This window comes from Amphiura filiformis, chromosome 1 (assembly GCF_039555335.1).
Source record: "Amphiura filiformis chromosome 1, Afil_fr2py, whole genome shotgun sequence".
NCBI lineage: Eukaryota > Metazoa > Echinodermata > Ophiuroidea > Amphilepidida > Amphiuridae > Amphiura > Amphiura filiformis.
In genome coordinates, this window is record NC_092628.1 from 92,048,701 (window position 1) to 92,076,657 (window position 27,957).

The 27,957-nt window shown below is 36.7% G+C and overlaps 1 protein-coding gene across 1 annotated transcript; it reads right to left on the minus strand.

Annotated features, from left to right (window-relative positions):
- Nucleotides 1-349: 349 nt before the first annotated feature.
- Nucleotides 350-27,659, minus strand: LOC140157633 (RNA polymerase I-specific transcription initiation factor RRN3-like). The gene is made up of 17 exons (XM_072180875.1): nt 27,464-27,659; nt 24,960-25,080; nt 24,509-24,565; nt 19,489-19,578; nt 18,961-19,108; nt 17,595-17,706; nt 17,101-17,170; nt 16,641-16,739; nt 15,044-15,139; nt 14,305-14,452; nt 13,542-13,672; nt 11,434-11,564; nt 10,753-10,879; nt 9,857-10,020; nt 3,286-3,441; nt 2,265-2,337; nt 350-1,731 (listed from the first exon to the last, which is right to left on the minus strand). Exons 2-17 carry the CDS (start codon nt 25,077-25,079, stop codon nt 1,609-1,611), a joined length of 1,845 nt encoding a protein of 614 aa, XP_072036976.1. The 5' UTR covers nt 25,080; nt 27,464-27,659; the 3' UTR covers nt 350-1,608.
- Between the last annotated feature and the right edge of the window lie 298 nt (nt 27,660-27,957).

Consider the following 27,957-nt stretch of genomic DNA (forward strand, 5'->3'; position numbering starts at 1 on the left):
ACACCAAATAAAATTAGGTCTTTTTGGGAAAAAAATCCATATCTTCAATATGAAAGGTCAAAATTTTCAATTGACCGTCGGCTTTTCCTCCCTGCTACATACACTTTAAGAATATGTCATGAGATTTATATAATTTACTTCGAGGACTGTTATATATCAAAATGTGAAAAATATCAAATTTTTATAATTTGTCATAAAATTTGTATTATATTGTGATTTTCAAAAATGAAAATTATTTGATATCAGAAAGACATGCTTCGTATTCAGAATGCAATTCGATAGGTCTGAGGTGCTCTCATGTCCCACAAAAAATACTGTCGAAACGCATAATAAACGCCGATCGATAAAAATATGAATTTTGAAAACAAAATTGAGAGCATCCTCCTCAGCAAATGTTACAACATTGCTTGAATTTGTAGCATTGACATCGAGTGAAGATAAGGAACAGAATTTAATCAGCCAGCTACATATCCGACTTTCAATGATTTTGACCTTTTAACCTTTGTTCCACAATAACTTTGAGGGTTACTTCTCTTTTTCCTGTAACAATGAAAAAGTGTATAATCTGTAAATTCAAAAATTATATTGATTTGAAAAATCCAAAAATGCCAATTAGCCCTTTGAAGTATGGCATACACAATAGGAGGTTAGTATTCAGTCTGGGTAAAAAACAGAAAATTCAAAAGATATTACCCACATTGTACAGCACCACCTTATTGTGTCTGCTGTACTAATTGCATGGATATTCTTACTATTCATTTCAATACAGAATTATTGAATGAGTAACTCTTTATTAGTACCCGGATGCTAATTGGACTAATTGTTAATTACTACTGTAGTTAGAGAATAAAGGTATTGTTTTTAGCTGCTGGAGTGCATCTATCCTCTCATATAACACGGGTGACGTCATTATTATAAGTTTTACACCAAATATAATGATGTCGCCCGTGTTATATGAAACGATAAGATGCACGACAGCGGCTAAAAACAATACCCTTATTCTCATTCTTAAACACTTTAATTCAAATAAAATTATTATAAGTAGGCCCTATTACAAATTTTAATCAAATTAAATTCTACAAGGAATTACCTAGGGCTTAAAATCGATCAGACCCGTTGTTGCTATGCGCCTCTGATTGGTTCAAATAGCGAGTATGTGTATCGCCTTGATGCACATGCGCTGACCCATGTGTTATCGGGTCATATCACACGGGTAAGAACCAATAAGATTGCAGGAACGTTTTCAAGTGTTAAAGAATACTACATAGAACCCTTTATAACATAATTTCAATTTACTTCTTTGTCTACACATTTCTCTCAATTGCGTTTTTTAATATTGCCATCACATAGTGTTACCTGTCCTTTACTCTGACCCTTACTGACCATGACATCATGTCTGTGCATCACATACTTCTGTACCACTATCTGGTCCATCCACGACATCCCCTCTATGCATGGCATAATTCAATGCCTGTATCCCGTCCATCCTTTTGATGAAATGCTCTTCCGACATCAATTTGTACACCACATAATGCACTATTTGTGTGACAAACCGGTTGCTCATAGAGCGTTTCAGAGAAGCTTACTTTCACATGGTTATCTTCCATGTTATATTTCATATGATGATGGAGTTCTAAATCCTGGTGACACACATGCAAGACTGGTTGGTGTGATACCCATAGGCAAGTCTTTATCAAGAGTCTCATATTGCACAAATTCATCATCTTCTTCCTGCAAAAATCAACAATTTTTCTTTAATTAGGTACAAAAAAATGAAACTACACTTTGTTGTGTAAATGCATAATCTGATTGATAAGAATTATTTTGATTGTTGATTTGTTTGAAATTTGTATGGCTAAGGCTAATTATCAATATGCCCATTATGGATCACAGTGACTTCATAACGCCTATGCCAAGTTTATTTCTGTGCCGTACACATAGTCAGGGCTGTGGTTTATCAGCTCCCAACCAAATACAGACACATTATTGCCCGGTACATCTTCAATTACTGATGCATCTGAAGTTCCTCTCAATACATGACAGCATTTTGATTTTCCTGCTTTTGCAAGCACACTTATTATTCTGTGACTCCAAGAATGGCAAATTTGTTTCACAGCTACGTAACCTAAACATGCAGTGACTTTACTACCAATCTGTAGGTGAGAAGAATGTAAAACTGTCTACCAAATATATTACCCTGTGAAAGCTCAAAATTCTGATCAAAGATTCCACATATTATATTTATACTACATTAATATACCTACCTCAGTTTCTGTTTGGTCATCTTCTTTACAGCCTTCCCAATTCCTATACAAGCTTTCAATCAGTTTGCCTGATCTGTGACAATGAAGGGATAAAAACACATCCATATACTAGTTTGGAGTACTTTGTAATGTGTATGTCTGTCCAAAGTTCAGTGACCCTATGATGCTTTGAGCCAGCCAGTGAGCCAAAGAATCTGTGCCAAGATTCAAGTTTAGGAGCGCTACCAAGAATCTGGGGCAAGAATATATTCAAGTTCGGACCTGTTAAGCGATCGATCACACTGTAACTAGGGGAAATGTATCTGAATCTTATTGCACCATATACTCATTAATTGCACAATTATATAGAGCTTTTACTTAATCAACTTCAAGTTGAAGTTGCAGCAACCACAACAAATGCTGTCATTCTCTAGTTGTTAATATTAATAAATTCTAATTTGAACCTGCCACTCCTGCATATAAAATGCTCATATTCATTTTTGTAAGTCATTGTAGATGTTCAATGGGCTATTCCAGTTGAAGTTTATAAACCCCCTATAGAAAACAAGACTTAAATCTCCCACACAGGGGGTGTATATTTCAAATGGAATTACCCATTCAGTTAACTCCATTTTAAATTCACCGTGTGGAAGCTTATGGTCATGTCTTCCACAGGGGTTTATGAATTTCAACTGATCATCCACCGCCATCACAAAAACTTCAGCCAAGTTTACCAGATTAATCACATGAGCCATTGCTGATATCAAATTTTATAAGTTGATATGGTTAGGCCCTTATAGGGAATAAATTGAACAAAAATAGTCCCTGAAATTTGATAAAAATCAAACAAAATAATTATCTGTCAGCCACAGAAAGGAACTGCCTGACGTGGTTAATTGTCAGTCAGATAAGAGTTTCTAAGGCTTATGTTACTTTTTGTGCCGTACACGTAATCAGGTCTGTAGTAAATCAGATCCCAACCAAATACAGACACACCTGCAGTTGCATCAATTTTGATTTGATGACTCTAATATCAACTTACCTTGGTAGTAAATAAGGATCAAATGGAAAGAAAGAATCTAGTGGGTTTTGATGTTTAACCTTTGACCCTTCCCCATTTGGATTTGTGATGATAACAGGTAGCATTGATCTGGCATTCCTCTCCAGGATGGTGTAGCAAAATGCTACTTGGTAATTCCTGAGGAAGAAAAGTTGAATGATAAAATCAGAAATGACAACAGGCAACAGAAATTTTCATATGGCAAAAAAAATGTAACTGGCAACTCCTGTCAAATAAAGGAGGGATAATCAGTGATAATGGCAACATCATATATTCCATTTATGGACTGAGCCAGTAAGATAGACAAGATATAATCGGTCCAGCTACTTACACTTTGATTGGATTTTGATTTGCGCTTTGGCCTATATTAATGGTTTAAACCCAGTCATTGTACTGGAATGGGCTGATCTCATGAATTGGTGCAGAGACGGCAGCGCAGAATTGCACTTGAAGAATCTTTTTTTACTTTATTTGAATCAGGCAGACATTACAACATGTGTGCATGGCACATTTTTAATCGCAGATATGAGTACTTGGATGGAAGGCCAAGACAGTATGTTCACAGATCTGAAAGGGGGCATGGTGAGTATATGTGTTTGAACATTAAATATCTTGCATGTTGCGAAATTTGCATAAAACATCACAAATTTGGCAAATATGGCATTGGCAGCAAAAAGGCAATGTAATGTAGAATGTGAGTCAAATTTGAACATCATTCGGACTTGAAACTTCAGAAATCAACACAGGAAATATGGATATAAAGAATTTTGAAAGGCAGTATGGCGGACAGAAAGCATGGAAAGGTAAAGACGGGAAAGAATTGTCATGGTGGTGGATGGTTCTGCAATAGAATCTTATTTTTAACAGAGTTTCGGATTGGGGCAATCCTTCTGATTTTTATTCTTTGATGATGGCACACTTTTTACTTTGATTCTATGGTTGATGAACCATAGACTTCTTGCATCTTCAGTCATCTGCAAGAAATGTGGCAGACCGTGCAAGATTAAGAAGAATTCAAGCAATTCAACGGGCATGTATATGAGAGACGTCGCAGTAAAGGACACAAAAAAGTGAAAGAACATGAATTTTCACGTTCTCTGAGAAGGCATTTATATTTTGGAGGATTCAAGTTACCTTTTTAAGACATTTTCAACTTTATAAAACAGTATTTAGTTGTTGAATTAATTTAGTTATTGCTTTAACAACGTTGGAATCTAGTATAATTTCGTCACTTTTCACATCACTTTTGAGCTTTTTTAGAATTCAATCATGGCTAGTCCTAGTGGTAACAGCAAGATATTTTATTTATGGGTTGATATACAAGATATAATTGGTCCAGCTACTTACTGGCCTGCCCGTGTGAGGAGGTTATTTTGGACTTCAAATATCCAACACTTTGATTGGATTTTGATTTGCGCTTTCGCCTATATTAATGGTTTAAACCCAGTCATCGTACTGGAATGGGCTGATCTCATGAATTGGTGCAGAGACAGCAGTGCAGAATTGCATTTGAAGAATGTTTTTTATTTTATTTGAGGCAGGCAGACATTACAACTTGTATGCTTGGCATATTTTTTATCACAGGTATGAGTACTTGGATGGAAGGCCAAGACAGTATGTTTACAGATCTGAAAGGGGGGCGTGGTGAGTATACATTAGGGGTTGTCCCGAAACTAGACGCTGGGACTGGATGTAACACAGCAAATGCTGTCCATGATGAATGTAAATCATGGAACATCACCAAAGACATAAAGGCCATGTGCTTTGACACCACGGCGTCGAACACTGGAATCCGTAACGGTGCATGCTTCTATAAAGACCTGCTATGGTTTGCATGTCGCCATCACATACTGGAAATAATGCTTGAATCCGTCATTACTACCATACTAGGCCCCGGAGATAGTTCTGTTCAAGAAATTTCAACACGAATGGCCAAAATTGGATGTGATGATGACACAAATTTTTAAGGAAATATTTCAGATAAGTATTACTTTCTAGTACTTTGTTGAAAATAGTTAAAAATCAGCATTGACTTTATGTGCAAAATTAAAATGCTCAGTAGGGACCTCTAAATTTGTTCAAAATGTGTAATTTTTTTCATGCGATGTTTTTTTAAAATCATAATGTACCAAGTGAGAGGGTAGCCCATTAAAAAATCTATTTCATTTTTTTTCAGATTCACCCTAGTTTGAACATTAAATATTTTTCATGTTGCAAAATTTACATAAAACATCACAAATTTGGCAAATATGGCATTGGCGGCAAAAAGGTAATGTAATGTAGCATGTAAGTAAAATTTGGACATCATTCTGACTTGAAACAACAGAAATCAACACAGGAAATATGTATATAGAAGAATTTTGAAAGGTAGTATGGCGGACAGAAAGCCTGGAAAGGGAAAGAAGGTGGCGGATAGTTCAGCAATAGAACGCCAATCTTATCTCAAATGGAGTTTCAGAATTGGAACAATCCTTTTGATTTTTATTCTTTGATGATGGCACACTTTTTACTTTGCTTTTCTGATCTTCAGTCATCTGTAAGAAATGTGGCAGACCGTGCAAGATTAAGAAGAATTCGAGCAAACTCAATGGGCATGTATGCAGATGTCGCAGTAAAGGACACAAAAAAGTGAAAGAACATGAATTTCACGTTCTCTGAGAAGGCATCCATTTTTTGCAAGGATTTAAGTTACCTTTTCAAGACATTTTCAACTTCATAAAACAGTATTTAGATGGTCCCTTGTTGTAGAAATGTACGATGTACATCAATGTGGACTACGAAAACACAGCAGTAAACTGGACCTCAATGATCAGAGACATATTCCTGGAATATGTTTGGCCATATGTCATTGAAGCAGAGTTGAAATTAAGCGGCGAAATTGAGGTGGATGAGAGCATGTTTGGCAGAAAATCACCAGGGTAACCCTCACGCAGGTATTAAAGTTTGGGTTGTTGGTCTTATGGAGCGAGTATCAGGCATATAATACTATACCCTGTTGAAAACAGAAAAGCCAACACCCTGTTAAAGATCATACATGCCATGTGTCCCCTGGGTCCAAATTCCAAGTGATGGATGGGGTGGATACAGTAAAATAAGCAATTTAGGTATGTATGAACATAAGTGCATGGAGCATGATGATGGAATTCTGCAAGGTATGTTTAAAGAAGAGAGTCCCCTGCCATTACTAAGGTATGTGTACACATCCAACATTTCTTCGAAGTTTACTATTTGATAGCACTGCAGCTGAAAGGTGTATGCTTTGCAGTGCAATAATAGAACTGCACGTGCCATAGAAAATGTACATCATAAGCGGCAATACAAGAAAATCTATCGTAATTGCGCAACTGGAGAGATACTCAAAGTCCACACAAATACAATGGAAGGATCATGAAGACATGCAAAACTGCACTTCAATAAAATGGCAGTAACTTTGATTGGAAATTTTGAAAGAAGAGTAACAACATATGTCACTGCTTCTTTGATGATATCAGCAAGTTCTACACACTACGTAAGCGTTGAAAGATGACAGCCAAATGTCCAGTATTTGATACGTGGACACATGGTGACAAAGGAAAGTGTCATTTACAATGACATGAGTGGTAAGATGTCAATCCTCAGTTTTAGTGTTTTTTATTAGGCCTTAAAAATATTTTTTTACCTTTAAAGCTGTACATTTTGTTTGATAAAGGCCTTGGAACTTTTTTCTTCTTTTTGTTTAAATTTAATTAATTTATTTATTGAATTTTTTTATGCAAAAAAAATCATCATCATCATCATCATCAAAAAACCTACTTAAAAAAGTGTTAAACTTCCATTAATATCTGTTTACGCTTTATTTTTTTCAGATGCTGATGACAGTCCCATTGAGCTTGGTGGTGACAAACGACATGGTGCAGCTAAAGAAGTTCAAGAGACATCGAGCAGTAATATCACCATTACGGGCCATGATATTGAACACAAGCCAATATCTGAGATACCTCCACACGGTGAGGAGGCAGAGGAGGAGGTTGTCGACAATGACACCCCCAGACAGGTCCATTTAACCTGCTACGTTGTGATGAGAACTTGAGTGGTAAGAAGAAAGGCTTTCTTTCCTTTTTTTTCTTCCTTTGCTCTCTAATGGCCTATAAGCCTACATATAAATCATAACTCGGTTATATTTAATAACTTTCAGATCACAGTGTTTCTGATATTGATGATATCAGGAACCAGCAATAATGTCTACACCAAGAAAGCCTTTAACTGATCAAGCGACGATGACGCTCAGTAAACATTTAACAATGAGCCTAAAATTTACACGTTTGAGTGTTACAGAATTTTACAATTGGTTGGAATTGAACAATTTACAGCTGGCAAGGTTGAAATTGAACTATATTTGACACTGTGGTTTAAATAACGTTGGAGTTTTTCTGCTAAGTTGCATTTGCTATTGACTCATTCCAGTTAAATTACAATTTCCAATTCTGAACTCATCCCAAACCAGTTGGGGCTTTAATAGGTAAGTATGAAATTTACTCTCATAATCCAGAGATGCCAGTCAGTGTTGTCAAAAAATCCTGAAAGGGCAACAAATTTCCTGAATATGTACTTTGCCCGTACATTTGTACAGGATCAGCCGAGTAAAATTTCCTGAAATCAGGAAATTTCCTGAAGACTCGCAACACTGATAATCTTAACATTTTTAATGCCAAAAGTGATTGTTTAATTACTTCTCCATAAAATATTTTTTTTAAAGTTTTAGCAGGAAAATTGTTGAAAATGTTAAATGATTAATTTTATATAGGGAGTTACAAATCATTATAACGTCTTTATATATTTAGTTTATTTTCAGCCAATTTGTTTTGGAATACTACAGGAAAAAACCTGCTGTGATTCTGTTAAAAGTTTCATGTTTTTTTTGTAAATTGTGGAACAAAAACATAAATATCTGTCAGCCACAGAAAGAAACTACCTGATGTGGTTAATTGTCAGTCAGATAAGAGTTTCTAAGGCTTATTTTACTTTTTGTGCCGTACACGTAATCAGGTCTGTGGTAAATCAGATCCCAACCAAATACAGACACAATACATTTATTTTTCTTTTGACGAAAACTTGTTAGACACTCATCTCCTTTCCACATCATGCCACCCTCCACACACATTCACTGGAATCCACTATGGCCCTGAGGGTCCATCGCATCTGTTCAAAGACAGAAGAGGTAAAACATCACCTCAACAACTTGAAATCCAACCTCCTCAAACACGCCTATGACCGTAATATAATCTATAGACAAATCGAGAAGGTCAAACAACATGACCGCAAATCGCTCCTCACATACAAACCTTTAAAAAAATGGGCTGTGTTCCACTAATCACCACCTATAATCCTGCATTTAACAACATCTGTTCCATCATCTCCACATATTAGACGGTAATGAAAGATTGAAACAGGTCATTCCATCCCCCTATCTTGGCATTCCGCCACCCACGCAACTTACTGGACCTAACTCTCTCATCCAAATTATGTCCCATCCATGACAAAGAAACCACAGGCAGCACGAAATGCGCTGCCAAGGGATGTTCAGTATGCCCATTCATGACAGAAGCCACCAAGTTCACAAGTTCTGTTCTTCCCCATAAGTCCCCATCAAAGATTCACTGCAAGTCTTACAACAACTGCAAACTCCAATACGTTGACAAGACCACCAACAAATTGTACACCCACTTCACTGGCACCAAATCTGATCAGACTCAATAAAAAGAAACTTCCCTATGTCCATCATTTCAAGTTCAACTCACCCAGTCATTCCATCTCCAAAGTTTCCATCATGGGCATCGAGACTATCCATAACCACCGTGAAAACATTATCCATAAACACGAAAACACTGGATAGCCAAACTCCACACCTTAAAACCTCATGATATCAACGCTGAATCGTAACTATAGGCCAACTGATTTGCTCTTCATAGCACATCGGTACGCTAGTGCCTCTCGTTTTTTCAGCGCAGGCTCTAACTTAAGTTATTTCTACCCTCACTTTAGGTTTCTGCCTTTTTACACCCTCATTCCTTTTCGCACTGCTTTTTTCTCTGTTTTTGTTCCATATTGATCATTGTCTTATTATTCATATTTCCGTCACCATCACACATATTTTATATCTCTACTCTCGGTAAGTTAGTGTTTTGCTTAGGTTTTTATCCATTCCCATACTCATTCTGTATTATATTGTTGGCTCTATGCAGGCACCATAGCATCATAATTTTGCTAGTTTTTGCCACAAACAGTTTGTAATCTAATTTCCTTTCTGTATAATCTATGTGCATAAACATTGTTTCTGACCTGCTCATTTTTTTGGTTTTGTAATATTATCATGTTTTTGCCAGTTTTTGCAACTTTGGTTTTGGGTTTATTCCCTTTAAATTTTAAATATGTTTTAAGTCTTGACATTGAAGAATGAATGTAGAAAAGCAACAGGAGTTGTCCCTGATAAATTATGTGATGTTCTTCTTTACAAGCATTTGTATATTATAGCTCTCTCCCGTTTGTACATGCATACACACACAACTTTGCTTACCTGGCTAGAGTTGCAAACACATTAACCACAGATGGCAGACACACTCTGAGTGGGTTCAAACGACATGTTACTATGCGTTCAAAATTCAGACCCATTACATATCTTAGACCTTTGTTATCTTCTATGAGTTGTCTATGTCGGAATACAAACACATACAAAATAGCCTGTGGGATAAAAAGGGAAAAAATAATAAACCACAAGATTAGTTCAATTAATATTCCGAATGTGATCAAGATATTACTTGATGTAACGTAGGATGGTCACTTCTCACTAACTGGGTTAAAATGCCAACCACATGTCTACATTACACTTTGTGGTTTATTTATTAGCGATGTCAGAAGGCAAACTGACAGCCCTTTATTTGAGGAGGGTTGATGAATACACTCGGTTTCAGAGAAGAACAACAGTCCTTTGCTCAGATTGATGAGTGCCCTGTTAATGAGCGACATACACAGAACTTTGTGCTGACCAATGTTTTGATGCGTAATCGGCCAATTAGATTACCGCATCTATTGTTATGATTGTCAGACGATTGAATCAGCCAATCAGAACCCCACTTCTGTGTTTAAGCTGTGCCATTCTTCTTTGACAAAAACTGTAAATTAAGATGCTTTGCTAACAGTTTAGTCATTTTAATAGCAAGTCAAATATCTATTATCTAAGCTATAGAAACAGTCTGCCTGATATAGTATGCGTCAGTCAGAATAAAGGTTCTTCAACTTATTTTACTTTTTGTGCCGTACACATAGTCAGGTTTGTGGTGAATCAAAACTCCAACCAAATACAGACACAATAAACAAGAAAATAAATCATTCTAATAATTGCATTGTAAAGCTTTACTAAAGTTTACCAATTCACATCATACAGTGTCTAAGTCACAACATGCCGAGTCTTACCTGACATAATGAGTAGAAAGGTAAATGTAGAGATACATCAGCTTGACACTGCTGCAACACACTTTCTTGGTTGTCTATGTAACTGTGGATCCAGCTGACCATTAAGTCTAAACATGCTGTTACCGTACTGAAAACAAGTTAAGAACCCAATAGAAAATCACTCAATTATGCCAATATTCAATAAGTTAGTAACAGTCAGATTAGTACCAAATGGTGAGTCAAGATAGTTTGAAAATGCATCAAAAATAAAACAGAATCGGGTGCTTTTTCAAAGGTGAAAGGGATCATTGACACTGACCAACCCTCGATTCATGTTTAATTTAAGACCATAATCACCTAATTGGCACCCTAGATCCCAAGGTCATTTCAATAGAGTAAATTGACAATTTGATGCAAAATTGTGGCACAGTGTCACAGCTATTGCAGTTCTAAAATGATAATGTAAATTTAAAGAAGATGTTTGCAATACAAGTGTATGCAAATAAAATTATATTGGGTACTACTTAGTAAAGGGAACTGATAACATTAGTTTTTATAAGTTTCTCCTTTATGTTAATTGTAGAAAATGTGCAAGTTCTTGTGGAAATTTCAGTATATCTTTCCAAGAAAATAAACAATTTGTCCATGACATTAGAAAAATGACTAACTGGATATAAAGAGAATGTTATCTTCAAAACCTACCTTATTGGAATAAAATCTGCCCTAGCAATAAAACTAGCTATGTATGACGATGCCACCTGGCGTATTACAGCTGGAGTGTTAGGGTTTACAAACTTCTTCCATAAATGCTCTAAAAATGCATCAACAATTGCCTGCAATATATGTAGGGAAATGAGAGTAAATTAAGAGTTGATTTCAGACACATTTTAATGCTTTTAGATAAATTAACTTTATGTAGTGATGCAATTGGAACCTCCCTTAACCAAAGGAGGGTAATTTGAAAATTAAGTTGTCGTAATGTAGTCATATTTTTCATCGTTGTTTTCGTTGTCATTATAATTATTATAAACTCACTAAGTAAAAAATTCTCTGACTATTAATAGTCCTTTAAATTTGTTAGCCACAGAAAGAAACTGCCTGATGTGGTTACGAGTCAGTCAGATAAGAGTTTCTAAGGCTTATTTTAATTTTTGTGCCGTACACGTAATCAGGTCTGTGGTAAATCAGATCCCAACCAAATACAGACACAGTTTTATTCCTCCTCCAAATTTTTTATTTTAATTCCATCTTTGCTGACATTAGACTGAATGGATTAAATATATTGGGCTATTCCATATATGCACACTCTGTGAGAGATAACAATCCTTCCTCTATTCCAGTAAAGGTTAAATTCAACTGCAAATTGTTACCCATTCAGCTGCAAATTGTTTTACATTCCGTATAAAAATTGTTCAATTGGAAATTTACACTCTCGGATAGGCCAGTCTCAACTACAACATTGCTATTTGTCCCACACAAATCAAACCTTCACTGAATTATGACTAAAACGTTGAGTCTAAAATACCCAATGAGGTAAAACCAAAGAGCACTGGCTCTGTCATGTTTGTGTGTCGCTCATGGAGGGCAAGTAGTGTTCCTCCGGATTATTTCGCTATGCGGCTGGCAAACTACTTTTCAAAGTGTATATATAGCACTGTTGTTCTGCCGTAACAGGTTGTGCCACAATTTGGTTGACATTCCAAGATCTTCCACAGAGAGGGTGTGGATTTAAAACAGAATAGCAGGGTTGATAATTTGTTTGATTTAAAAAAAAAAAATCAGGTTTTTTTTATATGAATGCTAGTCATATGCACAATCCTACCAGGTATTAAAAAAAAAAATCAAAACATATTTTTACATGTGAAAAGTTCAAAGAAAAAAATTGGAAAAATCATTGGAAAAAACCTGTTGAATTCTGCACCTTGAAGATGAATTTTCAGTAATAGATGAAGTGATATCATAGAGGTATTTTAATTGTATCCAAAAGTTGTAGAAACATTCGGAATGAAGTAAAACAGTCGATTTGAAAAAGAAATGAACTTACATTGATCAAAACTTGTAAAAAATAAAAAGTTTATTTAAATCAGTGATTTAAAAAAATATCAAGTGATTTAAATCATCGGTGTGATTTAAATCAAACAACCTTGCAGAATAGCTCATTGGATCAAACACAAAGTGTCAGCCACAGAAACAATCTGCCCGATGTGGTTACGAGTCAGTCAGAATATAGTTTCCTGAGCTAGAATTACTTTTTGTGCCGTACACGTAATCAGGTCTGTGATAAATCAGATCCCAACCAAATACAGACACAGCAGTCTTATGACCTAAACCTTAAGATTTTATTCCTCCTCCAAGTTTAGGAGATTTTGCACCTCCTCAAGGTAAACATTTTATTTCAATTCCATCTTTGCTGACATAAGACTGAATAAATTAAATAGTGTGGACTATTCCATATAAAATCTGCACTCTCTGTGAAAGATTATAATCAGTTGCACCATAGGTTCAATCCAGCTAGAAATTGCTACCATTTTTTTTTTTTAACATACTAATTGTTCAATTGGAATTTCTCTTGGATTTTACACTATTATAACCAAAAACGTTGAGTCTGAAATAACCAATGAGGTAGAACCAGAGAGTACAGACTCTGCCATGTTTGCGTGGTGCTCACAGAAGGTAAATAGTGTATCTCCGGATAATTTCGCTATGCGGCTGGCAAATTACCATTCCAAGATTTTCCACAGAGAAGGTGTGGATTAACAGAATAGCTCAGTGGAACAGGTCCATATGTAATACCAGTGCCACCTACTCACCTGTCTAAAACTGCAGAAGTAATAGAATAAGAACTGTACATGACTGGAACCATGGGTTCGCAATAGCACCTTTTCAAATACAAGCAGCATGTGTCTGTGTAGTACCTTGGCCTCTTCCAATTGAAATTCACCTGAGTGGGAAATATTCAGAAATAAAATAAATATGTGAAATCGTACAATTTGTATTTATGGCCTGATGTAGCATCAAAAGCATTTTCCATCCTGTTCTCCAAGATATGCATGCAAGCGATATCTATATTTATCAGCTGAAACAATCTATATCTAACTTGCACCACATATTTAGAGTAAAAAAATTGAGTAATGTTGCCTCACCATTCCATAACACGCAGTGTATACATAATAACTGTGCACATGATTGGTTTCACATTTAATGTGACGCTTCGTGACCCACAGCATCATCCCCCTGCTTACTCCCAAAAAGATTTTTATCCATAAGACACCTCATACTATGATGTATGTAATGTTTATGTGGATAACCTTACTTACTTGACAAAGATATTGTTTAATTTATATTTTCTGGACCTGTCAAATTATTTCAACAGATTTGCAATTACGCATAACTCACAAATTCAATAACCGAATCAAGTGATATTTTGTACATAAGCTTTTTTATGGATAACTACCGAACAATAGGATGTCTAAAAAGAGGATGCTAGAATCACAACATGCCCCTGTTATGCTACTATTATACTTCATGTGTGATTTTTAAACAAAAGTTACAAAAAACATCTCATAGCCTCACCATTTACAAAACACACAGTGTGTAGATACTCCATAACTGTACACATGATTTGGTCCAATTTCAAAGCTACTTCATGTGTAATTCTCTCTGCCTGATCCTCTTTATCAGTAGGTTTAGAGTTGCTGCCATCGGACTCTTCAACGCCCTCCTGTAATTGAGTAAAGTAAAATGATGTATAATCAAAGAGATTAGATTTATATTATGCTTGCTATGGGAAATCTGCCATATTGGATTTTCAGACATGGGGACAAAATAATGAACTTCAGGCATTTATCAGCAAAAGCCCATTGAAATAATAATTGGCATTACAAGGATTTGTGCTAGTCCTTGGTGTGCATTATTACACATCACAAATTACAACATATTTTCAGAAATGAAACAATTCAGATGATACGAACGGCATATTGGTCCACTTTCCGGGACATCACTGCTTGCGCTTTTTGAATAAACAATACTGGTGGGAGGATTGGAGGGCTTTAGCCCCCACCCTGGGCTTTCTGGAGCACATTTCAGGCAATTAAGCTCCAGGTGCAGCGTTCCAGATAGACAAAGTTAACAAATACTCACTGACAGCCACACATCACTATAATATTTCGATCTATCAAACTCAATGTTATACGAATACATTATGTTCTTGGTAAATCAATTGGAAATATGTACAACTTTTGAATTCATGCAGCACATTCTGTAACATAGTTTTGAAACTTTGCTGTCTGCTTTTGATTTGGCAATTACTCACCATGTCAAACTGCATGTGTTCTTCATCTTGCCCATCACTAGTTTCTTGTGTTGTAGTCTGGGCCGATTCTATTATCTCTTGCTTAGGAGCATTAACCTGTTGACATTCAAAGAAAGGAGACAAAATATACTAAATCATGAATACTGTAATGAGAAACCCCACGATAAAGTCAATGGGTTTGAAATTTGTCATGCATCTCATGAGTGAAGCGTGCAGCAAAATAGACAAGTAATTACGCTATTAGCTGTATCAAAATGATTGGTACCCATAATTTTTATGTTTATTGGAAAGTCTGCCTCTTCCAAATGCAACTCTCAAAATGTCCAGAATGTATAGTTTATGACTTGTTATACAATTAATCTACAAAATCATTTTGATCTATTGAATTTTGATGTGTCAGATTCACCCATTATCAACGAAAAACTGATGGGCACCAATCATTTTGATACAGCTTGTATATGTCCTCGACATATTTGCAAGGACAATAATTGCTGATAACTTAGCTTTGTACTTTACGCTGATAACACAAAATAATTGCAGTCTGCAAATTGGTTCAATCTGGTGTTGTGTTTCCTCTATTCTCAGCGATGCCTGTGATAGAGACAACTTGTTTACATTCCAGTTTCTCCCCCTCCCCCCGACTGCCGTGATGAAAGTATCCATTTTCAATGTATATATTGAGGATCAGGTGAAGAATTGATGTGATAGGAATAAGCAAAACCATTCATAACTAGAGCAGTTACCGCACCATAGCTGAACCATGGGGATTTGGCAGTATATTGTGGTATATGTATATATCACTCCTTTATAACCCCTTAATGCCCTTAAATGAATATTAAAATATTTTAAACATGTTTAGAATGTCATAAAGATCATTTTATATAAATATCAGCTCAATTGGAGCATTTTTGAAAACTTGACCTTTGACCCGGAATGACCCCTTTATGACCCCTATTAAAATGATCTTAATGAATATTGGAATATTTTTAACATGTTTAGAATGTCATAAAGATCATTGCATTTAAATATCACTCAATTGGAGCATTTTTGACAACTTGACATTTGACCCCTTTACGACCCCTTATGACCTTAAGTGAATATTAAAATATTTAGAATGTCATAAGGATCATTGCATATTAATTTCAGCTCGAGTGCAGCATTTTTGGTTAAAATGACCTTTTTTGACCCCTGTGACCCCTTGGATGACCTCTGATTTTAGGAAATATTTTTATTATATTATTTACTTCTCTTTTATTTGACACCACTTGGGGGGTTCATACCTTCGTGGCATTTAAAGATATGTCCATTTCAGACCAAATGGTTGGTAAGTAAGTAAGAAAGTAAGTAAGTATGTAAGCAAGTAAGTAAGCAAGTAAGTAAGCAAGTAACATACACTCATATAGGCTGATACCATTTCATGGTTCAGCAAAAATCAGGCTGCTGGAGTTTCCACAATGAGATTCAAGGTGATGAAAATTATCAGGAGGCGCAATCCTCCTTGTTACTGCTTGATCCACACAAGATTCATTGATATACTTTTGTATTCATTACATAATAGAAATTTTTACAAAACGATAATACAACAAATTCAACTTACATCTAGTTCAGTCATTCTGTGCAGGATTAGTTCCAAGATCTTGGCTCTAAGCTCTGGAAGATAATTTGCTATTTCAAGTAAATTCTTGATATATCCATCCTGGAACAAGATTTAAAACAAAGTTTCAGATATGGTAAATAACCTTGTACTACGGTAGAGGGATCGGTTGCAATTTTTCCTAGAAGAAGCTAAATGACCCTAAAAAATCACAGAGCTTGAAAAATCTAACTCTTTTGCAAACATATTTTTACAAGTTTCTTTGAAAAATTTATGTCAAATCAATCCATTTTGGCTGTTTTTAATTACATACATAAAACAAAAAAAAAAAAAAAAAAAAAAGCAATATCTGGGTCCTTTGGGTATTTCGAATGTTTTTGTTATCACCTAACACAGCTATGTGTGGTGTTTAAAATATAATCACAGAAGGAGAGGCAAGAATAAACAAGACAAACAAACTTACTAATATACATGCAGAATGTCCAGTCCATGGGAAGCTCTCTCCTAATGCTACTATTAAATACTGTGGAGTCCTGTGCACAAAAACATGTAAAATTTGAACATTAATCTCATGTTACATTTGGAAACAAAGTACAAGGAGACTAGATACTTTCTTTGTACACAGTTGATACAAATAATTCCAACCACAGTCAAGTTGCAACCTCATCAGACTTGGCAATTCCTGTCCAGCAACACAGAGGTCTTGGGTTCAAGCATCTCCAAAGCACACTCACTGATAGCTCTTACTTCTATGATGCAGCCTGCAGGTGGTTAGTTTTAAGTAAATGCATCAGACTACTTGTAGTACAATTATGTTTACTGTCTTATATCATCATGATAATACATTCTAAAATCCACTCCATATGAGTTATGTTTTAAGATAAACTTTAGAAAACAAAGATCCTCTTCATTTGTACGTTGACATCATTACTTACTGAAATGACAGAAATCACTTACACAGGTGCAATATGTAGTAACATTTTAAGCGTCTTGTGAACGGCAATAAATTTTTTCTTCTGCTTCACTTCATGTTCCCTTTCCTCTCCAGGATTTGACACATCCATAGAAGCTGTACAGATAATATAGCAAAGAACCGTAGATTTATTTTTTTGATGCACAGATAAGTGCAATGAAGTAGAACCAAAGAGTACCAACTCTGCCATGTTTGTGTGTCGTTCATGGAGGGATAGTGTAGCGTTTTGGGTCAAGCTGGGAGAAAAAAATCCCAGGTTGACCCAAAAAGTGCATCGCCACCAGATAGACCACATAAGTCATCGTAAATCAGTTTCTGCCAGGTAGACCGTAAATTTTGGGTGTTGCCACATTTGGCCTGCAAACGCCCAGGATTATCAGCCAGGTCGACCCACAAGCATGCAAATTACATGGCCCACGATGGCGATGTGCATGACGAGTGTAGTAAATCGGGACACCATTGTTTGCCGTTCATTCATAAATTTTGCAAGCGCCGGTGACTTTTGCGATAGCAATTTGCCTTGGCGTCTATACTAAAATGGGCCTAGGGCCTACTCTCATAGTCGTATTTATTATCAAATTACAAGTTAAGCAGTATTCTTGTTTTAGTTTGCAAAATACAGAGGCAAATTTAAGGAGATCATAATAGTCATACTTCCAAGTTTTTTTACTCGGTAGAGCCTACTTTACTTAATTCACAAACTTGCATCAACGTGTACAGATGTGATAAAGCTGAAAGCTTATATTTGCACACGACTCGTCGTGACTATGGCAAATGTGAGATGTCAATGGGGTAAATTATGAGAAGAGGTCACAAATAGATCAAATAATGCAACAAAGAATCACCCCTGCCAAAGTGCCGGGCATATATTATACATGTTTATGGACACTTATTATTTAGTCAACAACAACAACCAACACGAATGGAGTGCCAATTTCTATTAGCCTAGGCTGTCTTTCAATTAACAAGCTGTAAATTTGGCGATAGTGTACTGTACCTCCAGTTAATTTTGCTATGCGCCCTGCAAACTCTACTGCGATTCAAAGTACATTGATGTTTGCATTATGTGTTTAAAACACAAATAACACAATTATGGGCTATTGCTGACAAACTGAAATGGCAAATATGTTTCTACTTTTTCCAAATCAAGCAATTCAAAACTTAGGTTGATCAGATATGCAAGCAAACTATGTTTTACACCTTAGGTATATATCATTCACATAGGTTGTCATTATCAATGTACCCGGCCTTCTTTTCATTTTTCAGAGCCCCAAAGTTACATCAAGTTTTTAAGCTTGTGTTAAATCATGGAAAACTTGTTCATTTTTTTAATCAATTATAACACATTACCTGTAATGATTAGTTGTTCTGGTACCAGACTTTGTGTCAATGCTGCTAATATGTGGGTTAGGTATACTGTGTGTGCTGATACTAAAGTCTCCAAAACCTCTTGATAAGCTTTGACCACCTTACTGTCATAGTTACACCACTTCACTTGCTGCATTGGCAAAATTAAATGGGAAAAACAACTATTTTAGGCATGCTGTATTTCCTGCATCAAGTACATGTGATAATATAGTAATGGAAACAACATTTGTAACCTCGTCCTCCATTTATTTGATTATATACAAACCACGTCCTATGAGTAAATCCACACACACAAGCAATGGACATCATGTTGCCTATCAGTGATGCTCCTCCGAGTCATTAAAACAACATATGTGAAAGCTGAAAAAGGCATTATGTATTTGAAACAACAAATTCACAAATCCAAACAGATGAAATTAAAAGAAAGTGAAAATAAGGGAATTTGGATTAACAAAAACCTGAATCCAGGCGAAATGACACTGAAAAGTGACAACTCGGTGCTTCACTTACCAGAATAGCTCTGATCAATGGTTCAAACTCCTTAGTTATTAGTGAGGTACATTTCTTCAAGTCCTTCAACCATAAAAGAAGAGTAGAGACCTACAGATTCAAGAGAAAAACATTTCACAAAACTAATTAACAGTTTCAGAGACGATTATAGGACAAGACACAAGCAAATTAAATAGAAATAGAATGAGGATGATTATAGTAACTTAAAGACAAGGCGGTTCTCGAACCACGAGTCTCGCCTGCTTTCGCGATCGCCTGCTTTTACGATTACTTTTGGTAGAAGTAAATGAACCTGCAACAACCCATGGCGATTTGCCTGTTCAATTTGAGCTTGATTGGACCAATATTGGAATTTGACCTTTGATCCCTAAATTTTGGTGGGTCTCGGCTGGGCACAATTACCTGGCTGATGGTGACTGTAGGCCTACCCACCAAGTCTCATGCCCATCCGACAATTTTTACTAATTTGACCTCAGATGACCCCTACTGACCCCAAAATGACCTTCCAAAAATTGTACATGTCATGCCCATACAACAGTTTTTAGTCATTTGACTTCAGATGACCTCTGAGTGACCTCAGATGACCTTGCAATGACTGTCCAAAAATTTGGCTCTAAATGATGACTGTACCCACCAAGTTTCATGCCCCTGTGACAGTTTTAGAAATTTGACCACAGACTCTACCCATGGGTGACCTCAGATGTCCCTGAAATGACCTTACAAAATTGGACTTTAAATGTTGACTGTAACCACCAAGTGTCATGCCCATGGATGACCTTTGATGATCCCAAAATGACCTTCCAAAAATTGGCTCTAAATGTTGACTGTACCCACCAAGTTTCATGCCCATACAACAGTTTTAGTAATTTGACCTCAGATGACCCCTGGGTGACCCTGAAATGGCCTTCCAAAATTTTGACTCTTAATGTTGACAGTGACCACTTAGTGTCATGCCCATACGACAGTTTTTAGTAATGTGACCTCAGATGACCCCTGAGTGACCTTGGATGACCCGAAATGACTTTCCAAAAACATGGCTCTAAATGTTGACTGTACCCACCAAGTTTCATGCCCATATAACAGTTTCAAGTAATTTGACCTCAGATGACCCCTGGGTGACCTTGGAAGACCCAAAAATGACCTTCCAAAAATTTGGCTCTAAATGTTGACTGTACCCACCAAGTTTCATGCCCATACGACAGTTTTAGTAATTTGACCTCAGATGACCCCTGGGTGACCCCAAATGCCCTTCCAAAAATTTGACTCTTAATGTTGACTGTAACCACTAAGTGTCATGCCCGTCTGCGACAGTTTTTAGTAATTTGACCTCAGATGACCCCTGGGTGACCTTGGATGACCCTAAATTACCTTCTGAAACTTTGACTCTAAATGTTGACTGTACCCGCCAAGTTTCATGCCCATATGGCAGTTTTTAGTAATGTGACCTCAGATGACCCCTGTGTGACCTTGGATGGCCCCGAAATTACCTTCCAAAACTTTGACTCTAACTGTTGACTGTACCCACCAAGTTTCATGCCCATATGACAGTTTTAGTAATTTGACCTCAGATGACCCTTAGGTGACCTCGGATGAACCCGAAATAACCTTCCGAAAATTTTACTCCAAATGTTGACTGTACCCACCAAGTTTCATGCCCATACGACAGTTTTTAGTAATTTGACCTCAGATGACCCCTGGGTGACCTGGGATGACCCCGAAATAATCTTCCGAACATTTTACTCTAAATGTTGACTGTACCCACCAAGTTTCATGCCCATACAACAGTTTTTAGTAATTTGACCTCAGATGACCCCTGGGTGACCTCGGATGACCCCGAAATAATCTTCCTAACATTTTACTCTAAATGTTGACTGTACCCACCAAGTTTCATGCCCATACGACAGTTTTAGTAATTTGACCTCAGATGACCCCTGGGTGACCTCGGATGACCCGAAATAATCTTCTGAACATTTGACTCTAAATGTTGACTGTACCCACCAAGTTTCAAGCCCATACGACAGTTTTTAGTCGTTTGACCTTAGCTGACCCCTGGGTGACCTCGGATGACCCGAAATAATCTTCCTAACATTTGACTCTAAATGTTGATTGTACCCACCAAGTTTCATGCCCATACGACAGTTTTAGTAATTTGACCTTAGATGACCCTGGGTGACCTCGGATGACCCCGAAATAATCTTCCGAACATTTTACTCTAAATGTTGATTGTACCCACCAAGTTTCATGCCCATACAACAGTTTTTAGTAATTTGACCTCAGATGACCCCTGGGTGACCTCAGATGACCCCGAAATAATCTTCCGAACATTTGACTCGATGTAGCACCCCAGCAGAGACATTTTTGACATAAAACCCCGTTTCAGACATTTTTTGAAAAAATGCTTCCTTCACCCTAAAAAGGTTGTTTTAAATGTACAGTTTCCTATACTTTTGTACATGAGAGACATTCTTAAGTCTTTTTTTGGCCTAATTAATAACTTGGCCTACATGACCGAAATTGATATATATAATGCGCAATATAAAAACATTATTTAATTAAATTTTTGACCCCCCCCCCCAACTTCGAGTGTGTGGGAGGGGCCACATGGGGGGGGGTACTAGTGTGCATCCTCTGGTCATACTACCCCCTACCACATTATGTTGACCGTACCCACCAAGTATCGTGCCCATACGACAGTTTTAGTCATTTGACCTCAGATGACCCCTGGATGACCTTGGGTGACCTTGACGCACTAACCAATACAAACTTTTTCTGTCTTGGGTGAAGATGCACCCACCCACCAAGTTTGAAGAACGTACGACCCTAGTCTCCGAGAAAATAGGTTTTTGCATTTTATGCATAAATTATGCAAATTAGGTACTTAATTACCATATTTTGCGCTGAAAATCGAATCGGATTGAGATCCTCTGGTCATACTACCCCTACCACGCTTCATCATCATAGGGCTTAGGGATCTTACGAATCCCCCAGATACAGCTCCACAAGGCGGATTTCTTCAGATTTCCAACCATATTTGTAGAATCGTTCCGCATAAATTATGCTAATTAACAACTAAATGCGCATACTTTTCGCCGAAAAACTAATCAGGTGATCAGCAGATGTGTATCATAGCTGACACCAGGTTTCGCTACTACATCGCCCGACGGATCTTGAGATAGTCTGTCCACAAACTCCGCTATCAATTTGCGCTGATTTTTGATAAATTATGCAAATTAGCTATGTTAATTTGCATATTTTTCACCGAAAACATACGATTACGGAGCAAACTTGGATACCCTTCCTCCCACCAAGTAGCGTCGCCGTAAGTCTTACGGTTCCCCAGATACAGCTCCGGACGGACACACATACATACATCCACATTCCACACACACACCCCCACATCCATCCACACACACGGACAGACAGAAATAGTGATTACTAAGTCCCATCCTGAACAAAGTTCAGGCGAGACAAAAAAAGTACTGACATCCCTGACAATCAAATTTTACACAGTCAATGATTAGCTAGCATAGCATTACTCTACACAGGCCTGTCATACCATACAATATGCTTCGCTTATGATAACCAACCACAAATACACAGATTGATTGACAAGTAGGGGAGATTGGGGTTAGTTGAAACATTTTTCACAAAATCGTCTTTTTAACGCAAACCGATTACTTTCAAGAAACACTAACCACATCAGTATAAACATATACATACATGCTACAAATACAACCTTAAACTTTATTGGACCTGCTTATGATTATTCATATAATCCAATTTGAAAATTTGAAAAAAAAGTGTTTCAACTAACCCCACCCCTGGGGTAAGTTGAAACATAGGGTGGGGTTAGTTGAAACACGGCTTGTAAAAATTTCAAAATAATTATTATTGTGTTGTTAGGGTTATACTTCCCTTGAAGGCACCCTTTAACATACAATCAGTGTGAAAAAATGAATAAATAAATATGTGGGAGCGCGGGTCAATACTTTGGACACAAGGTGACGAGTGTCACCATGGACCAAAATATGAGAAGCCTAAAATATTATAAAATGTACTTTCTGTGTGCACTTTTTGCTTGTATTATTGCTTTTTAACCATGTTAAAGCAATATTGAAGAAATGGTAAACATGTTACAAATTTTTTTAAAGTCAAATTTTAACCATATTTTTCTATGCGATTTTCACGTGTCAACTAACCCCATCTCAAAAGTTTCAACTAACCCCGATGCATATTTTTACATTTCAAAGTTCATTACACAAAATAAGAAATACAATAAAACTTTTATTTAACATTATTCTGGAACTTACTACTAGTGCTTATGATACTCATAAAATAATCCCCTGAATCTTCAAACAACATGGAGATAACACATCTTTTCTGAGGGGTATAAAAATTAGTCAGTAAGTCAAAAAACAGATATTCCTTTCAAGCCAACCCTGGTGGGGCATCAGTGCTGTTGCTAATTTGGTGGATGACCCTTACTAATACCTATTACTAGGGGCCAGTATTTTACCAAATTATTTTTTTGTGTCAGAAAAAAAAAACAATGTTTCAACTTACCCCGCGTTCCAACTAACCCCAATCTCCCCTATATCAGACAAAAACACTTTTTTCCCTTCATCAATTATAGATCCGAGTGTCCCTGATAAAATATGTGACACACTAGGTTTTGCATGATTTTCTTATTGACACAGATATAGCCGTTGTGATTAATGTGACCTAAGAAAAATTCATTCCACTAATATTTTTTTACGTACAATAGCAGATTCCTATTGCTGCCGCACCCGGAGGTACACTGCTGCCCAGCTACTTCATTGGTACTCTATGTGGGTACAAACAATGACATCACACATGATACAGTACACACCCTGGTACTGGAATGGTGCTCTACCAGTAAACACAAAGTATTTGGTCAGCAATGTACCACTCGAGTCTGCAGCAATTGTTATCTGGAGCACTGATTAAAATGAAACCTGATGATTAAATGAAACCAGAATAACCATATTCAAAATAATACCTCAATATCAGGATCTTGTAAACCATGAAGCAATGCATCATATTCTCTTCTGTTTCCCTGTAATTTAAATGAGAATTTTTTTTTATATAGAACTTTTAGTACTTGTACAAGTTGTAGATTAAAGTGTGCAATTTCTGAATGTGATTAAAACTTTGATTCTTAAAATTAAGAACTGAATGATCCAGGAATATTGTACCATAACCTTTTATTTGTAAAAAAAAAATAAAAAAAATAATTTGTTATTTTCAGGTACAGTTATGTACATGGACAGCTTAAATTCCCACTATTACTGATGTCTAATGGAATTACCTCTGTCATATAGTTTAGCCATTAATAGAGGCCTATAGACTTTTCAAAAGAGAGATTAAAACCTGGACACTCCACTGACTCCAGTGCCTCAATAAAGTGAAATTAAATCTGATTGATCGTGTCACATCATATATAATCTCACCTGTTGATAATCTTGCAGTATCTTTTTCACCGAGGTGGGTTTCTTTTTAAGCAATGATGAGGATGGTTTCTTAAAGACTTCTTCTGCTGCCATTGTGCTCCTAATTAGTGTTCCTGGCATCCTGAAGATTCAAGAAACAAGTTGACATTGCACTTTATTTGGGAGATGTATCGCATCTTGACCTTGATATAAAATGCTGATCAGCTCATATTGGAACAACACTCAGCTTGACCATAGCAATAGCATAACATCTTGACCATAGCATGAAAAAGTGGGGGAATATGGTAAGCTCCTTCCCAGGAAATGGTTGTGCGCATGCGGAATGCTATTTATTGGAGTTGCTTTAGGTAGTTGGTATGTTCAGAACATCATACTAATTCACTTTCCCAATGGACTACCAAAACATGCCACCTTCGATGTACAGCTGTAATTTTCTCCCAAATATGTTTCACTTACCATTTCATGTTTGCTCAAGCTTGACCAGCACATGGTGAAGAATTTATAGAATCCATTTTCAACATGTATGTTCCTTCAAAATGACAATTTCATGTAAATATTCCCAGCAGCAGCTTCCTAAATGTCCAACTTTCATGAATTGATCAGAGATGTTATCATAGCATGTTCTGACCTTTATGACAATGTGCTTGGCCAAGCCTCCCAAATGCCATATCAACTCCCAACCACACTCATTGGGAGATGGCTTCTTCCCAAATGCAGGATAGGATGTTTTTTTCCATCTCATTCCTTGCATTGGCTGTCCTACTCTTCAATACCACCTTGTCCAGAGAATAAGAACTTTGCCTCAAATCATGATGATAATATGCACATGTTCCAGGTAATGATGCAAGAATGCACACATCATTGCACATGCATGGCATGATGTCTTGAAATACCCTCCACTCAAGCATTAACCAATCACGAGTTAACATGTTGGCAATTTAGAAAGTGTTGCCATTTCATTTCTTTCTGCACACATTGGGGTGCTATGGATTAAATGCTCTGTGGACACACAGTGACTTTTTTATTGCTGGCACTGCCTTGGGCTGTATTGAGGTGTAAATTGGAAATCATGATTTGGGGTTATGTTTTGGAGTATATACATTGAACATATACAGCTGAAATTTGACTGTGGATATTTAAACTTTCTTGAACAAAGTGAGTACAAATTGGGGATCATATTTTTCAGACATGGAATAAGGACTTTTAATGCAAGTTGAAAGTGGTAGGTATACAGGAATTTTTATAACTGGTGTAGTTATCAATTTATCATGTTTTGAAATATACACTCTTTGACAGCTCTCTCCGTGCCTGTTTGAATGCCTGGTTATACCATGTACCCATACACTAGGTATGGGTACATGAGACCAGGTATAGGTAGTTGGTTGCTTGGTTCTTGAAATTTTTGGAGTCTTGTATCGTGGTGATGTGGTAGGGTAGCTTGTTCTAGTCCTGTACTGTCCTTGGCCAGAACGAGTACTTCACTGTACTTATAACAGTCTTTGTTTATGCGGTTATGATTTGATACTGAGTTCCATACCTGCCAACATTGTAAAAATAAAAATCTGTATAGACCCTAAATTACTTGTTATTCAAGGTTGGAATTTGGAAAAAATTTAAATTTCTTTTTTTTTTTAATTTTTAAAAAATTAAAATTTCAAAGTTTTTGGCAACTTTAGAGAATCATTGTGGCCGTGACCATAAACAAAGGAAAACAATTTACTTCCGGTAATTTTATAACACCAATATTTCTTATGGCCAAGCTTGGTGGATCGTAGAAACAACATTGCCAGTCTTGGAAAACCTTTCCAAATCATTTCCACTGGTTTAAAAGTTCCGCAGACATCCGCCAGTATTGCTAATCACAATTTAAAAAAATACATAAATTCACCGTAACTTTGGAAGGAAATGAGGGAATTCGATCAGGTTTTCGCTAGTAAATCAACTTGAACTCGGAAACACAATGACGCAATCGAAGAACAAGTGACCGATGCAAAAGGGCACCAATACCATCCATTTCCGGTATAGCTTTGTTCTGCTATCAAAATCCCTCTAAAATTCCATGTGCGACTGGCTCATCACCATAAAAAATCACATATTTGGGTCAAGTGAAATATAGAAAACATATTGATATTTATGTAGGTTTCCTTCACCGACCTGCTCTCGAAAAAAATTCAAATTTCTATGTAAATATGCATTGTGTTTGCACATTTGGGCCCCGGTCTAGGCGAATTTCGCTGATTAGCATGCTAGCAAATTATGTGTTAACCAATGCAATGGCAAAGCTGGTTTCAACTTTCATACTACCCTGCCGCTGAGCGGCGTGGCGCACGCGCATTGCAGACAAACGGACACAATCAAGGCTTGTCATTGGTTGAAACGCCCTGCCGCTTGCCGCAGCGGCAGGAAATTATGCTGGGGGCATAAGGTTTGCCTGGGATTGTGGTTTGCAAATGTTTGGCTAAATTATAAGCTTACTTCAGCTGACATTATTTTATACAGCTTACCCTCATTAAAATCATTGGTGTCACAGTGTCAAGCAGAAAATGACAAATACTACACTAATTCAGTTCACCAGCTGCACTAAAACTTCGTCTCCTCCAAATAGTTTTATACAGCTTTTCAACTGGAATCATGCAATATAAACCCGGCAATAAAATCACTCAATGCATTTTTCATGGCATGCACGTGAATTGCACAACGTTGTCAATATTGCAGTGTTGTCCCATTAACATAAATATTCTAGATTTAGAGATTTGGAGAATGTAATATCATGATTTCTCTTTCCCTATCTCCATGATCTCCTTAATTTCTGGGATTTGTCAGATTTTAATATAATTTTTTTTAATTTTTCTAATCTTTTTTAGACTTTCGTACTGTTTTCATAAGCCTCTTCAGAGCATTTTATTTAAAAGACTTCTGGATCTGGATCTGGATATTTGTGTCGGTAGAACACCTCCTAAAAAAGGCAACATCACAGCTCATCACCAACTTCTTGCCC

Excerpts from the sequence above, each read along its gene's own strand:
- LOC140157633 (XM_072180875.1), bottom strand. The coding sequence starts at position 25,079 with ATGCCAGGAACACTAATTAGGAGCACAATGGCAGCAGAAGAAGTCTTT. Across the intron at positions 15,140-16,640 it reads ACAGAATGACTGAACTAGAT|GTTAATGCTCCTAAGCAAGA; the intron begins GTAAGTTGAATT and ends GAATGTCAACAG. Across the intron at positions 3,442-9,856 it reads GTGTTTGCAACTCTAGCCAG|GAATTACCAAGTAGCATTTT; the intron begins GTAAGCAAAGTT and ends TTTCTTCCTCAG.